This window comes from Platichthys flesus, chromosome 5, assembly GCF_949316205.1.
Source record: "Platichthys flesus chromosome 5, fPlaFle2.1, whole genome shotgun sequence".
Taxonomy (NCBI): domain Eukaryota; kingdom Metazoa; phylum Chordata; class Actinopteri; order Pleuronectiformes; family Pleuronectidae; genus Platichthys; species Platichthys flesus.
The window spans coordinates 27500959-27516399 of NC_084949.1; the positions used below are offsets into that span (position 1 = coordinate 27500959).

A 15441-nucleotide genomic window follows, 5' to 3' on the forward strand; every position below is an offset into this window, starting at 1 on the left:
CACTGAAATATGATTTTTTTTATTAGTGAATTCATATTTTCTTTATCATCCTGCAATTCTCCAGTTAACCTTCAGGGGGAGTTGATCTACCTGAGCGTCGGGTGCAGTGGAGAAATGATTCAAAACTCAATCTATCAATGTGTTTAATAAAAAAAGATACCAAATTTATTAGACCACGAAACAAATTTCACATTTTAAAATTAATTGATTTAAATCAATGAATTCATAAAAACAAGCGATGATGCACATATTAAAAACAATAAGAACCTGAGCGTTAAAGTTCTCAACAAAAGAGAAGCACATGATCTTCAGGGCCTGTTGATCAGGGGTCACACTGTGGAGTTTATGACTCCTGCAGAACTCAAAGTCCAGGATGGGTGAGGTGCTCGGTTTAATGTCCCACATCATAAACAGCTTCAAGGCGTCAGGTCTCAACCACATAGGCAGTTCAGTTTTATTTAACTGGCTCCTGAGAACAATGAGGTTTTAAAAGTTTGCTCTGGACACCCCCCCCCCCCCCTCACACACAGGCACCAAGTGTGCAATAAGTGTCATAATAAAAAGGTTTTAGATGTGGGACGATGCTGCCTGAGACGAAACCTGAGACGCAAATTAAATTAGGGCAAATGAAACCACGCTTGAGGGTTTCGAGGACCCTCCTGGATCCGGTTTGAGGGTGAACTGTCCCTTTAAGAGAGAAAAGAGCCAAGACAACTGCCAGCTCTAAAATGATCCTGAGATCTTTGAGAAGGACAAACCTCTCTGTTCTCTGACTGTGTCAACGTCTGTCTAATCGTCTCCGTGTTGACGGATCAGCTGGAGTCCTGGTCTTCCCCCCCCCCCCAGGTGGGTGCTCTCCACAGTAAACAGCCACAAGACAAACCGGCCACACTCGTAAACATGACGTGTTTATAGGGTTCGGTGACGGTGCAAAAAGAAGGGGGGGGGGGGGGGACACCTTCAACCTCCAGCTGTCCTCCGGTGTCTCTCGGCCTGGGTGGACCATCCTGGGTCACCGGTTATTAAAACAGTCATCAAACCAACTTCAGTCCCAAACCTCTGACAGTTTGTTCTATCCCTCTCTGTAAGCATCGGCCATGTCTCCGTCCCCTAAGTCCACCCGCACATCTAAGTGGACGTGGCCGTGGTCATAATTCCCCACAGCTTCAGGCTCCTGGTCTTCAGGCTCCTGGTCTTCAGGCTCCTCCAGCTCCCCTCTCTCTAGCCATCCTTCCTCCATGAAGCAGGCGCCGCAGTCCTCCGAGCTGACCTCCGAGCAGCTGCTGGATTCGATGACCATCACCGGGCTGAACACTTCTTCAACCTCTCTCAACAGTTGTGGGTCTTCGTTGTTTGGCTGGAAGTTCTGGTGGACGAGGAGACGAGGACACGTGTCAGGTTTCACAATAAGATGGAACTCGAGGTTAATTACATTTGATTTTGTCTAAAGCAGAAAGTTACCAGAGCTTGCGTCTCCTCCGATTCCTGCTGCGTCTTCAGTGTCCAGGCTTTCACTTTGTAGATGGAGATTGCTAACCCGCTGATGATGAGGACGAGGGCGATCAGCAGGAAGACGAACGTGAAGACGTGGGCGTCTGAAAAACAAGAAGAAGCAAACCGGCAGTCAGAAGAGCTTCAAATCACATTTAAACTATCAGTCCCCTCAACGTGTCTGGTGTCCATGAGCATCAGTGGTGAAGACAACTCCTCTGTCCTTCAGAGGACACAAACCAACAGGAATGAGACGGTCCTGTCCATCAACTCATCCCAACAGAGCAGGACACAACAAGAAGGGTTTAAAGCCTGACACTCGGGCAGTGGACGTCTCATGGTTTTCCTCTAGTCAACCGGTTCATCACTGAGGCACATGAGTCCTGGGACATGTTGGTCCAACGATCCACCAATAGGAGCCTTTGGTTCTCTGAGATGAAAGGATGCATTGGACATCTTTTCAGGTGTTTTTTAAGTGGATGTTCATCAAACAGGACCTGAGGTGGACGGAGAACATCACCTCCATCATCAAGAAGCCCCAGCAGAGGATGTTCTTCCTGCGGCAACTGAGGAAATTCAACATGCCGCGGAAAGTGATGGTTGACTTCTACACAGCCATCATGGAGTCCATGCTCACCTCATCCATCACCGTCTGGTTCGCTGCCTCCACTGCCAAGGACAAGGGCAGGCTGCAGCGGATCATTGGGTCAGCTGAGAAGGTCATCGGCTGTGACCTGCCGGCTCTCCTAGACCTGTTCCACTCCAGGACCAGTAAGAGAGCAGGCAAGATCATTGATGATCCTTCTCATCCCGCTCACCACCTTTTCAGAGTCTTCCATCAGGACTTAAACCTCGCACCACCTGAACAGTTTCTTCCCGATGGCAGTGAGGCTCACAACCAAGCCCCCTGCATCACTGACTCTGCCCCCCCCCCCTCGACAATAATTAATCTCCATAATTTATTGTTTCTTACTGTATATATTGTTGTTTTGTTGTTATGTACAGTGCACCAACCACACCATGGCAATTTCCAAGAAATGCAAATATACGTGGCAATAAAAATAATTCTGATTCTGATTCTGGTGACTGACCGCTGGTTGTACTGGGGCAGATGAGCTCGGTCCGGATGAACTCCACCTTCTCCACGCTGTTCCCGTCATCCAGCCACCCCCCCACCCGGACGCACGTATCCTTGCTGGGCGGGAGGTCGAACCTGCACACGCTCTGAGTCAAACTGCACTTGTCGGTGTAGTTACCCTGGAGGTCAGACAAACACAAAGATCAACATGATTCAGTTCAACTTTATCTCAAAGTATTCTTGACACGTCGCGAATAAAGAACAACACAACAATTCGACAAAACTAGAATAAAATCTCCTCGGATTTAGTTTGAGTAGAAATATCTTCTCTGTTTTCTGATGCCTGCTGGATCTTTGAGATGTTCTTCACCTGATCTGAGGAGATGTTGAATTTGAAGGAGGCCCTTTCCTTCCCCTTGGCCTGCTGCAGTTCTGTGTAGAAGTGGAAGGGATTCGGGAAGCTGACGATGTTTCCAGAGTCGCCGGCCACGACCTCGACCGGCGGGAAGTCCAACAAACCTGTGGACGAGAGACGAGTTCTACGTCTGTGAGGGAAACATCGGGGTCCCGGGGCAGGAAGTGACCTGCTACTCACAGTGTTTAACGCAGGAAGTGACGTGCTACTCACAGTGCTTAACACAGGAAGTGACCTGCTACTCACAGTGTTTAACGCAGGAAGTGACGTGCTACTCACAGTGTTTAACGCAGGAAGTGACGTTCTACTCACAGTGCTTAACGCAGGAAGTGACGTTCTACTCAGTGTTTAACACAGGAAGTGACCTGCTACTCACAGTGTTTAACACAGGAAGTGACCTGCTACTCACAGTGTTTAACACAGGAAGTGACCTGCTACTCACAGTGCTTAACACAGGAAGTGACCTGCTACTCACAGTGCTTAACACAGGAAGTGACGTGCTACTCACAGTGTTTAACACAGGAAGTGACGTGCTACTCACAGTGCTTAACACAGGAAGTGACGTGCTACTCACAGTGTTTAACACAGGAAGTGACGTTCTACTCACAGTGTTTAACACAGGAAGTGACGTGCTACTCACAGTGTTTAACACAGGAAGTGACGTGCTACTCACAGTGTTTAACACAGGAAGTGACGTGCTACTCACAGTGCTTAACACAGGAAGTGACCTGCTACTCACAGTGCTTAACACAGGAAGTGACGTGCTACTCACAGTGTTTAACACAGGAAGTGACGTGCTACTCACAGTGTTTAACACAGGAAGTGACGTGCTACTCACAGTGCTTAACACAGGAAGTGACCTGCTACTCACAGTGTTTAACACAGGAAGTGACGTGCTACTCACAGTGCTTAACACAGGAAGTGACGTGCTACTCACAGTGTTTAACACAGGAAGTGACGTGCTACTCACAGTGTTTAACACAGGAAGTGACGTGCTACTCACAGTGCTTAACACAGGAAGTGACCTGCTACTCACAGTGTTTAACACAGGAAGTGACCTGCTACTCACAGTGCTTAACACAGGAAGTGACGTGCTACTCACAGTGTTTATCGGCCGTCTTCCACTTGTTGAAGGTGAAGGACTCAGACTGGACCGGTTGGGACTCCCCCCCGTTCTGTAGAGCTGTCACTGTCACGTAGTGGAAATTCATGTACTGATTCTGAGACTCCCAGATGAACCCAGTCAGATCATACTGGTGCTCTGTGGTTTCAGTCTTGGGTTTCCTTCACACAGGAAACAACACGATTTATACATAAATACAAATAAACACAAACCTACCAATCCCACAAACTGTACGTGTGAAGCGTTTATCTCAACAACTGTTCATCTGATCAGCTTCACAACGTGTGTGTTGTTAATTATTGATGATTATTATTAGTTCATCATATCAGGTGCTGATGTCTATATCTTCAAAGTAAAAGCACAAGGTTTGTTCTGTTGCTGTAATGCTTAATATCGAGCTTAACATCTTTTATTTTGAAAAGTTGTGAACTTTGGTCCGAGGATTGTGTTCAGACTCGGAAACAGTCGACATGAAAAAATAACTTTGTTCAGTGAGTCTTTCAAACTTGTGTGATAAAGAAAATATTACAAACACACACATTTACTATATAATCTAATAAGAGAACACAACATGGATCACACAGGGATTGTACTCGTATATATACCAGTGTATATAAATATGTGTCTGTCCACCTAATAACAATACAATCAAATACATATTTTAGATACTTCTTGAATAATTGAGTCTAGCTGAGCAGAACGAGCCTCACCCATCAGAGCTGTCTGTTTCCACTCTGAAGCTGGTGTGTGGCTGCTGGTCACTGAACTCCCAGTTCACCAACACTCTCAGATTCCTGCAGCTCACAGTCACGTTGGTCGGAGGCGGAACTGAAACAAACCCGAGAGGAGAGTAAACGTTAGTGCTGAGCCAATGAGAGGGAGAGACAATGGGAAGGAGACTCCACAACGTGAGCTTGGTTCTAGCCCCAAACTGGAGTTTGTCAGTTCATTAGGTACACCTGACTCAAACTAACCCTCAGGGGACGGATCCAGGATTAAACATTGTTTATTTCTCAGAGAATGAGTCATTGATCGGGATGAAACACACACAGACATGTTGAGAGGACGAGGTCTATGAGATCCTGGAGTTTGTTGCAGATCCAAATAAAGATCTGGAGGGGGGGAATTTAAATGTGGTTTCATGAGGAGACTAGTTTTAAATACAGCAGGAGAATTAGGGATTAATAAAGAGGGATCAATAACTGATCATAATCACAGTCTCAGAATGTTGCTGCTCACTCATGGTGTGAGGATGGAAACACTGAGGGGAGAGGAAGTGATGAGGATCCACAGAGACACGACTCGTGTGCAGGTGAACGAATCCCAAGTGCTTCATTGAACCAGGACAGAAGACAGTGGGAGGTGTGTTCGAGGGCGAGGTGCATTCTTTTCAATGGAGCATGCTGCGTCTCTGACTCTCCACGCCCCCCCCCCCCCCCCTGGCAGCAGCGAGGGAGTCAATCTACGACAACAACAGGTTCAAACAAACCGAAGACGAGCTCCGGCTGCTCTTCAACATTCCACACAGCGTGGTTTCCCAGAACCTGCCACACCAGCTTGAGCGATTCTATGGAAGAAGATGGAGTCACTGGTCCTCTCTCCACTCACACACTCATGAACCCACATTTAAATTCACTAGATCGAGGTTTTCATCATGGACTTCCTCCTCTGAACGGGTCTGTGCGTGTTTCTTCAAAATCCAGGAATCATTCTCAGGAAATTCTAAGGAAATGTTTTGTTTTTTAAATCGTGGCTTCGTCCCCTGATCAGCACCAAACTTCCATGAGGTCTGTGTTGGGTCATGCGACAGGAAGTGTGTGTTCTTTATGAGTCATAATCCACAAACTAATACAAACAGCTGATAGTATCACACAGTCAAATTAAAAACAGAGTCAGGCTCCGCTAACATGATCGTGGTTGTGATGTGTTTACGCTCCCTGTGGCGTTGGAACTGGTTCAAGTCCGAGAATAGACTTTCTCTAAATTGCAAGTGGAAATTCAACGTGAACACGTTCTGCAGGACAGACGTGTTGGACTGCTTCAGTTAGACTCAGGTGTACCTAATAAACTGATGAAGTCCAACTTTGGGGCGAGAACCAATCAAATCTAAATATATGTTGGATTCTTGAATCTACGAATTATCGGTTTGTCAGCGGGATCGTATGAGAGCTACTGGACTGGATCATATTGAGCAGCAAACCACAACGAGTCCTCATGATCCTTTACGACCCAGACACACACAGTCGAGTGCGAGAAGGATACACAACTAAAGAGGATACGACACAATCAAGAGACGACAAAAAGAAACGTCCAGTAACCTCCAATGAAACAGTGGATTCCTCTGAGTCTGAACTTTGTCGGAAACATTCAAGTCAACGATGTAACATGGGTCCAGTTGTTTTCAGACATTTCAATGGAGAATTCTCACACGTTATATCTTTTAAAGGGAATGTTATCAGCTCATTGTGTAGCTGTTGTGTTTCTATATAACATCGTCATAATACAGGATTTGGTCCCATACAAATAAAACTGAATTAGATGGAAGGTTTCGCCTCCTGTGAGAAACACGGATTGTAACATGATACAGGTTCTGTGAGTTATAGAGAGGAGATGGTTCTGCTCCCGGGTCAGATTAGATTGTTTTGATTTGATTTTGGGATAATGAGTTGAGGTCTCTTCTCCAAAACATCTTGTAATAATACAGAGGAAATTAGTCTCATGTTAAATAATCTGAGTTTCAGCGACACGTGGCGTCTGTGAGCGGCAGCTTGAATCCAAATTAAGATCCGATTAGTAAAATCATTCATTCAGTTAAAGCTCATATGGATCTATGGTTATTAATCAGTGGCGTGACTTAAAGCAACGAGACGCTTGAAACTGAGGATGAACCCGAACCCAGGATCTGGAATAAAAACCTGTCATCGACCAAACACTTCAATTTATTTTCAACATCTGCACAGAAAAACTCTCCAAAGTCATTTTAAAAAGAACAAACTCAATCAGAAAAGGCTTTTTTTTGTTTAAAAATGAGAATATTAATACCTTAAAGTCTCCAGATGTAGAAACACTGTGCGGTTACTGATTAAACTGAACAAATAAATACAAACAACCAGAGCAATAACTCATCCTGGACCATGACCCCGTGATACATTATCAGCACACAGTCACACACCCTGAAGATTATCAAAGATTACATGTGTCTGTCATCACTTCGGAATCCACCCGATTATTCCTTCCTCTTCCTTCTATATAAATTATATAAGTTCCCAGAGGTGAACAGGTGTAGAGTTGTTGTCAGTAATAAAACGTCAGTTGGCTTATTGTTTATCTAAACTACTAGTTTTAAATTTACACTTCATTATAGGAAATTGATAACTTACTGATCTTGTGTGTATTTTCTTTAGATGTATTTCGTACAGGTTAAAAGAGTCCGGCTGCTGCTTTCGGGGTTTTCGGAGTATTAGTAGTATTAGTATTAGTACTACTTAAGTGTAACTCACCCGTCAGAGCTGTCACTGAGCTGATCAGGAGCAGGACCGTGAACGCACCGTCCGGCCGCATGACTCAGTCTAAGCTTCGACCTCGACCTCCTGCCGGACCCTAGGAGCCCAGAACCGACCGGACCAGACGAGGCTTCACAACCACGCACAGCTTCACTTCCGGCTTCTGTGTCCCGGCTCGGGACACGTGACTCGCCTCCCGCTGGGGGAGGAGGCGAGCAACACCTGGATGACGTCACCGTATGTGACAAAGACCACGCCTTATGATTTTACAGAACTCCACAGGTTAATTGTAAATGTTGAAATCACCTGCAAGAGATGGAGAGAGAGAGAGAGAGAGAGAGAGAGAGAGAGATAGATAGATGAATAGATGACTGCAGCTTTTATTGTGAAGCCATATTCAGTGGACCTTCACAGGTGAATCAGCAGGAAAGGTGGTCAATGTCGCCACCTACAGTTCACTTTGTGACATGACCATATGACGTAGAATATTTGAATAATATTCATGAGTAATTACTTCTTCTTCTTCTCCTCTCCCCTCCGCGATTTACTCCGATGCCTGAATGAAGAAGATGATGGTGATGATGGTGTTGACGATGATGATGAAGATGATGAAGATGATGAAGATAGTGTCATTCCAGAAGCAGATTTTATTTTGTTTTAAACACACACGCACCAGGACGAGCACACACTCACAAACGCTTTCAGACACCCAGCAGGATTCACTGTTTATTCTACTTGCAGGCAGATTCTTTACATTCCAATATTATCACAGACAAACACTTGCTGCAATTAGTGAAACATGTTTCGCTTTATATCGGTGATGAATCCGTTTGCTTTAGCCACACTCAGAGAAGTAGTCGCTGGGTTTCTGCTCCATGCACTCCCGGTGGAACAGGATCATCTTGGCCCTGCAGAGAAACACGAGAGATGAACCGAGTGCACAGATCAGGACGAAGAGCAAACAGATGAGGAGGCTCAGGAACTCACATCATCCCCACCTCCTCCAGGTGCGGCGCCTGGAACCCCAGTTTACTGTGGACATATTATAATAAACACCTTTTAATTTGAGCTGAAGAGACATTCACTTTATTAAATCCACAATATTTTAGCATTTTGATAAATCCATTTGAAGAACTTTTTTGTGGGAAGAATCTAAAAGAGGGTTAGGGTTAGGGTTAACCATGTAGGTGAATTGGTTTAAAAAAATCATGCATGTACATTTAAAAACAGCAAATCATAAAATGCAGTTATCAAGCTGTGGGACTCACATGAGGTCGATCAGGGTCTCCAGCAGACAGTCCATGTCATCGCTGATGTCGCTGTCGAGCAGGTCTGCGGAGACAAGGCGACAGTTCACCGGGTGAGGACACACAACCGGGTGAGGACACACAACCGGGTGAGGACACACAACCGGGTGAGAACACACAACCGGGTGAGGACACACAACCGGGTGAGAACACACAACCGGGTGAGGACACACAACCGGGTGAGAACACACAACCGGGTGAGGACACACAACCGGGTGAGGACACACAAGGTTTCGGACGACGGAAAGTCAAACACACGAAACTCACCCGAGCAGCTTTTACTACATTTGTTGAGAGATGGAGTTTCTCCGTCGCTGCAGATCACGTGATCGCTGAGCTGGAAGATCCCGTACAGCGCCCAGGTGGAGCTGCCCACCTTCTTCTCCCCCACCGCACTGGTGTTGAATCCAGAGGTCAGCTCCGCGTAGCAGACGACTGAGGGGGGGGGGGGCAGAGACCACACATGTCAAAGTTGTCCTTGATTTAAACAGCGGAGGACATTCGTGGTCCCCAGAGGATAATTCCTCATGATTTTATGACTCAACCTGTCTCAATGGCTACTAAAGAACTAAAAATAACATAAAATATGAAAGAATAAAGTAATACAATAAAATATAAAACAAATAAAATATTCACATAAAATATGAATTCTAGACTTTTATGAGTGAGCAGAAAGATGAGGTTTCTAACTCGTGACCGACGTGAAACTGGAAGATACAAATATCTTAGGATGAAGAACCAACCTGAGAGAATCAGATGTTGTTGCATCATGTTCTCGACAGGTTGATTCAGTTTATTAATATTGGACAAATCACGTGTCATTAACGACACACAGCTTATTGTTATTGCTCCAAGGAAGTCAATACATCTTGATCCCCCCCCCCCCCCCGGTGTTCTTATCCAATATTTCTTTATACTTCAATTTAGACAAGAAATAACATAACACACATCAACACCTGTGATATTAATCTAGAAGTATTGGATTACGTTAAAATAATATTTCATCTTCTGTTGTTCTCTTACTTTTGGCCTGTATGTCCAGGCTGTCTCCCAGTCCCGTCTTTCCCAGTTTGTCGATCGCCTCCCCCAGTTGCTCCTTCAGTTGACACTTTGTCAGAGTGGTGCATTGGGCCAGACCACAGCCGACCAGCAGGACCACCAGCAGCTCCTTCATCTTCGCTCTTCTGTCGTCTCTGAGAGGACGCCCGGTGTGTGTGTGTGTGTGTGTGTGTGTTTGTGTGTGTGTGTCTGCAGCACATCATAGAGGGACCGGTGTCTTTTGTGATGTGTTGGGATAAAGGCCGCTCCCCTCACCTCACCTGGGTTCAGGTTTCTGAGCCGTGAGGAGGTCGAGGGGCTGGAGGCTGGAAGATGATCCACCTGAGAACATCTCGTCTCATTTCCAGGAGACGCCTCGGTCCCGGTGAAAAGACACGGAGACACGTCACCAGCACACCGTTATGATTCCAGAGGATCTGGTGTCAGCACAGTGAGACACAGAGGAAATCAATATGTGTGTTTTCATTGTGTGTGTGTAATCGTTTGTGTTTCCTCTTCAGGACCTTGTGTGTGTGTGTGTGTGTGTGTGTGTGAGAGGCCAGTGGCTATCGTGTTAAAGCCAACACAAAAAGAAGCAGAGCAGGAAACAGGAGGATGAAAGCTGAGCTGGAGAAAACATCCTTTTATTCACGTTTAATACAAAAACTGTGTCAGAGATTGAAAGAGGAGAAGAAACCAAGATATAAAAAAAGGTTCTTGTCTTCGCAGAAATGCAAAATACTTAATGTTGAGGTACTGTTGAATAAATATTGTGTAGTGCCCGTTGTAAAGTATTCTAAACTGAGCTGATTGTCATTCCAAGTCCAGACCTGCAGCTGGACTCAGTCCTCAGAACCCGAAGTGAACACCTGCAGCTGGACTCAGTCCTCAGAACCTGAACTCAAGACCTGCTGCTGGACTCCTCAGAACCCGAAGTGAACACCTGCAGCTGGACTCAGTCCTCAGAACCTGAAGAAAGGACGTGCTGCTGGACTCCTTAGAACCTGAACTCAGGACCTGCTGCTTGACTCCTTAAAACCTGAAGTAAAGGCCTGCTGCTGGACTCCTCAGAACCTGAACTCAAGACCTGCTGCTGGACTCCTTAGAACCTGAAGTAAAGACCTGCTGCTGGACTCCTCAGAACCTGAACTCAAGACCTGCTGCTGGACTCCTTAGAACCTGAAGTAAAGACCTGCTGCTGGACTCCTCAGAACCTGAACTCAAGACCTGCTGCTGGACTCCTCAGAACCGGAAGTAAAGACCTGCTGCTGGACTCAGTCCTCAGAACCGGAAGTAAAGACATGCTGCTGGACTCCTCAGAACCTGAAGTGAACACCTGCAGCTGGACTCAGTCCTCAGAACCTGAAGTAAAGACATGCTGCTGGACTCCTCAGAACCTGAAGTGAACACCTGCAGCTGGACTCAGTCCTCAGAACCTGAAGTAAAGACCTGCTGGACTCCTAAGAACCTGAAGTGAACACCTGCAGCTGGACTCCTCAGAACCTGAAGTGAACACCTGCAGCTGGACTCCTCAGAACCTGATCTAGGAGCAGTTGTTGTGGATGAGTTCTATGTTCTGTATCAGGGTCACGATGGAAACGTCTCAAACAGAGTGAAGATGTTTATTGAAGATGTTTGAAAAGCAGATGACACATCATCACTTTAACTTTTACACTGAGAAATGAATTGATTGATGAAAGTTAAAAGTAGAAGAAGCTCCACATAGACCAGCATCTTGTGTAAAGAGCAGGAGCTGAATGGTTGTTGGTTTGATTCCTCCACCGACGGCTGCTCATTCACATTCCTTGAAGTAGTTGTAGGATCTGAATCCACGGCACCTGCGAGAAGCTTTCCTCACCAACTTCCTGTTTGTGGAGAAGAGACAGTTTGTCAGCAACACACACATATCTACATTTTTTATATCATTTAACATTTATTATCGGAGACACTCTTTATTGACCGGCTGGGATCTGAACCTACCTCCAGTGACGGGACGCGACCAGGCACTCGATGTCGTCCTGGAGGTCTTCATCGGTGAAAGCTTCAGGGGACAACGAGTCACAGTTATTGATTTGCAGAATGTTTCATTCCTGTAATTACCGAGGAAGACTCTTTTCTCTGTGATGAAGACTCACCTGAGCAGCTCGTGTTGCACCTGTTCCTGGACGGACGGTAACCGGAATCACAGAAGACGATGTCCGACAGCTGGAACAGTCCATAGAGCCCGAAGGACGGACGAAGGGCTCTCTTCCTACGAGCTCCACCTGCCTCAGTGTCCACCTCATCCTCGTCCCCTGTTTGTCCGTCTTCCTCCTCAGTGTCCACCTCATCCTCGTCCCCTGTTTGTCCGTCTTCCTCCTCAACATCCACCTCATCCTTGTCCCCTGTTTGTCCGTCTTCCTCCTCAGCATCCACCTCATCCTCGTCCCCTGTTTGTCCGTCTTCCTCTTCAGTGTCGTCATTAGCCATAATGCTACTGTCCTCTTCCTCAGCATCCACCTCATCCTTGTCCCCTTTTTGTCCGTCTTCCTTCTCAGTGTCGTCATTACCCATCATGCCACTGTCTTCCTCCTCAGTGTCCTCATTAGCCATCATGCTACTGTCCTCTACCTCAGTGTCCACCTCATCCTTGTCCCCGGTTTGTCCGTCTTCCTTCTCAGTGTTGTCATTAGCCATAATGCTACTGTCCTCTACCTCAGTGTCCACCTCATCCTCGTGCCCTGTTTGTCTGTCTTCCTTCTCAGTGTCCTCATTAGCCATAATGCTACTGTCCTCTACCTCAGTGTCCACCTCATCCTCGTGCCCTGTTTGTCCGTCTTCCTTCTCAGTGTCCTCATTAGCCATAATGCTACTGTCCTCTACCTCAGTGTCCACCTCATCCTTGTCCCCTTTTTGTCCGTCTTCCTCTTCAGTGTCGTCATTAGCCATAATGCTACTGTCCTCTTCCTCAGCATCCACCTCATCCTTGTCCCCGGTTTGTCCGTCTTCCTTCTCAGTGTCGTCATTAGCCATCATGCTACTGTCCTCTTCCTCAGCATCCACCTCATCCTTGTCCCCTTTTTGTCCGTCTTCCTTCTCAGTGTCGTCATTACCCATCATGCCACTGTCTTCCTCCTCAGTGTCCTCATTAGCCATCATGCTACTGTCCTCTACCTCAGTGTCCACCTCATCCTTGTCCCCGGTTTGTCCGTCTTCCTTCTCAGTGTCGTCATTAGCCATCATGCTACTGTCCTCTTCCTCAGCATCCACCTCATCCTTGTCCCCTTTTTGTCCGTCTTCCTTCTCAGTGTCGTCATTACCCATCATGCTACTGTCTTCCTCCTCAGCATCCACCTCATCCTTGTCCCCTTTTTGTTCGTCTCCCTCTTCAGTGTCCTCATTACCCATCATGCTACTGTCTTCCTCCTCAGTGTCCTCATTACCCATCATGCTACTGTCTTCCTCCTCAGTGTCCTCATTACCCATCATGCCACTGTCTTCCTCCTCAGTGTCCTCATTACCCATCATGCTACTGTCTTCCTCCTCAGTGTCCTCATTACCCATCATGCTACTGTCTTCCTCCTCAGTGTCCTCATTACCCATCATGCTACTGTCTTCCTCCTCTTCCTCGCTCATCGCTGCCTCGAGGCTGTCTGACGAGTCGTCCTCGTCGCTTTTTGAGTCGGCCGCCCGCTTTCGTCTGGAGATAACCGTTGTTTGGGTTGGTTGGACTGGTCTGATTGGTTCTACTGGTTTGGTTGGTTCTACTGGTTTTGTTTGTATGGTTGGTTCTACTGGTTTTGTTGGTTCTACTGGTTTGGTTGGTTCTACTGGTTTTGTTTGTATGGTTGGTTCTACTGGTTTGGTTGGTTCTACTGGTTTGGTTGGTTTGGTTGGTTGGACTGGTTTGGTTGGTTCTACTGGTTTGGTTGGTTGGACTGGTTTGGTTGGTTCTACTGGTTTGGTTGGTTCTACTGGTTTGGTTTGTATGGTTGGTTCTACTGGTTTGGAGGGTTGGACTGGTTTGGTTGGTTTGGTTGGTCTGGTTGGTTCTAATGGTTTGGTTGGTTGGACTGGTTTGGTTGGTCTGGTTGGTTGGACTGGTTTGGTTGGTTTGGTTGGTCTGGTTGGTTGGACTGGTTTGGTTGGTTGGACTGGTTTTGTTGGTTTGGTTGGTTGGACTGGTTTGGTTGGTCTGGTTGGTGGTTTGGCTGTCGTGGGGGTGCGTCTGCCGAACACCCGGACCAGAGCCGTGTCCAGACGCGACCTCCTGGCCGCTTCACAGACGACTGCAGCCAATCAAACGACAGGAAGCAAAGAGGGAAGATATTGAATTTCTTTCTAGATACTAGTTCATTTACATTTGTGATTTTTGGATTCTTAAAAATAAAAAAATGTGCCCCTTGTTTATGGACAAACTCTTAGTTCAGACAAAGGAGACATGACAACAGGAGGCTACAAGCTGCAGCTCCTCCAACTGGTAGGAGGCATCAACTGCGAGGGAAAAGAGTTTTCAAAACCAAACTCTCATTTGATAAACCCTTTTGATATTTGTTTAAATATTTGATTTAGTTTCAGACCTGACCTGAAAGGGTCGTGGAGTTTTGTTGGCAGTGGGTCTAAAGATCTTCTCTGAGGCTCTAAAGCCAAGTTTGGATTGTTTGCTTTTCTAAAACTGGTATAAAATATTGTTTGTCATTAAATTGAATAGGAATAATCATTATATCAGGTGAGGATTAAGATTAAGATTCCTTTATTGTTAATAGACATATGAAGCTTGCTACCTGAGCTCCGCCCCGCAGACTAAGGCTTTTTCCCATCTGCATCTTTTGTGTGGTAAATCAGGTGTTTTGTCTTAAAATCTATTTTTAATCCCTTTTTTCATTTTGTATTAAGTGATCACATCTTTGGGGTCATTGTCACTTTGCATCCTTTATGGTTATTTGATTGCATGTGTTTTCATTTTGCCCCTCTCCTTTACCCTCTCGTCTTGTGGTCTTCTTTAACCCCTTGTGTTTGGAGCGATACTTTATCCACGTTGAACAGCTGAACCTCACCTATGGCCATGATCCTCTCCTTGTGGCGTTGAAGCCGTCTGGGCAGCACCAGCACCTCCTGCAGCTGCTCCTTCAGCTCGCACTTGTCAACGGTGCGGCCCTCGGACAGACTGGGCACCATGAGGGCCACAGCCACCACCACCATCAGGCCCAGCTTCATATCAGCTCTGTAGGCATTAAGGGGGGGGGGGGGGGGTAAAACAGTGCTCTGAATATTAGTGCTCGTGTCACTTCATCGGCCTCGCAACCACGTCTTCTATCAGATGTAGTTCCCATCAGGGTTCAGCTCACAGTAAACAGGGCCCTCTAGTGGTGAGAGCGCGTTAGAGCTGCAGGTGAAACTTCAGATTCACTCGTCATCAATCACAGAAAACACACGTCACACTTTACACAAAACAAAGTGTCACTTCAACTTAACGTCGTCATTTAGAAGCACTTTATATGTTACAT

The 15441-nt window shown here is 46.3% G+C and overlaps 3 protein-coding genes across 3 annotated transcripts; all 3 read right to left on the reverse strand.

Moving 5' to 3' along the window:
• Positions 1-129: 129 nt before the first annotated feature.
• On the reverse strand, positions 130-7764 carry ifngr1 (interferon gamma receptor 1). The gene is made up of 7 exons (XM_062388376.1): positions 7608-7764; positions 4818-4935; positions 4087-4268; positions 2940-3088; positions 2583-2748; positions 1462-1595; positions 130-1366 (listed from the first exon to the last, which is right to left on the reverse strand). Exons 1-7 carry the CDS (start codon positions 7666-7668, stop codon positions 1073-1075), a joined length of 1104 nt encoding a protein of 367 aa, XP_062244360.1. The 5' UTR covers positions 7669-7764; the 3' UTR covers positions 130-1072.
• A 412-nt stretch (positions 7765-8176) lies between these two features.
• LOC133953684 (lysozyme C, milk isozyme) lies at positions 8177-10091 on the reverse strand. Its single transcript, XM_062387727.1, has 5 exons — positions 9941-10091; positions 9185-9352; positions 8879-8942; positions 8598-8642; positions 8177-8518 (listed from the first exon to the last, which is right to left on the reverse strand). The coding sequence occupies exons 1-5, from the start codon at positions 10089-10091 to the stop codon at positions 8446-8448; spliced, it is 501 nt and encodes a 166-aa protein (XP_062243711.1). The 3' UTR covers positions 8177-8445.
• Positions 10092-11747: 1656 nt separating this feature from the next.
• Positions 11748-15151, reverse strand: LOC133953685 (otolith matrix protein OMM-64-like). The gene is made up of 4 exons (XM_062387728.1): positions 14992-15151; positions 12091-14223; positions 11936-11996; positions 11748-11820 (listed from the first exon to the last, which is right to left on the reverse strand). The coding sequence occupies exons 1-4, from the start codon at positions 15149-15151 to the stop codon at positions 11748-11750; spliced, it is 2427 nt and encodes an 808-aa protein (XP_062243712.1).
• Between the last annotated feature and the right edge of the window lie 290 nt (positions 15152-15441).

Excerpts from the sequence above, each read along its gene's own strand:
- ifngr1 (XM_062388376.1), bottom strand. The coding sequence starts at position 7,668 with ATGCGGCCGGACGGTGCGTTCACGGTCCTGCTCCTGATCAGCTCAGTG. Across the intron at positions 4,269-4,817 it reads GAAACAGACAGCTCTGATGG|GAAACCCAAGACTGAAACCA; the intron begins GTGAGGCTCGTT and ends TCCTGTGTGAAG. Across the intron at positions 1,367-1,461 it reads CGGAGGAGACGCAAGCTCTG|AACTTCCAGCCAAACAACGA; the intron begins GTAACTTTCTGC and ends CTCGTCCACCAG.
- LOC133953684 (XM_062387727.1), bottom strand. The coding sequence starts at position 10,091 with ATGAAGGAGCTGCTGGTGGTCCTGCTGGTCGGCTGTGGTCTGGCCCAA. Across the intron at positions 9,353-9,940 it reads CCTGGACATACAGGCCAAAA|TCGTCTGCTACGCGGAGCTG; the intron begins GTAAGAGAACAA and ends CCCCCCCCTCAG. Across the intron at positions 8,943-9,184 it reads ATGTAGTAAAAGCTGCTCGG|ACCTGCTCGACAGCGACATC; the intron begins GTGAGTTTCGTG and ends TTGTCTCCGCAG.
- LOC133953685 (XM_062387728.1), bottom strand. The coding sequence starts at position 15,151 with ATGAAGCTGGGCCTGATGGTGGTGGTGGCTGTGGCCCTCATGGTGCCC. Across the intron at positions 14,224-14,991 it reads GGAGAGGATCATGGCCATAG|TCGTCTGTGAAGCGGCCAGG; the intron begins GTGAGGTTCAGC and ends GATTGGCTGCAG. Across the intron at positions 11,997-12,090 it reads GTGCAACACGAGCTGCTCAG|CTTTCACCGATGAAGACCTC; the intron begins GTGAGTCTTCAT and ends TGTCCCCTGAAG.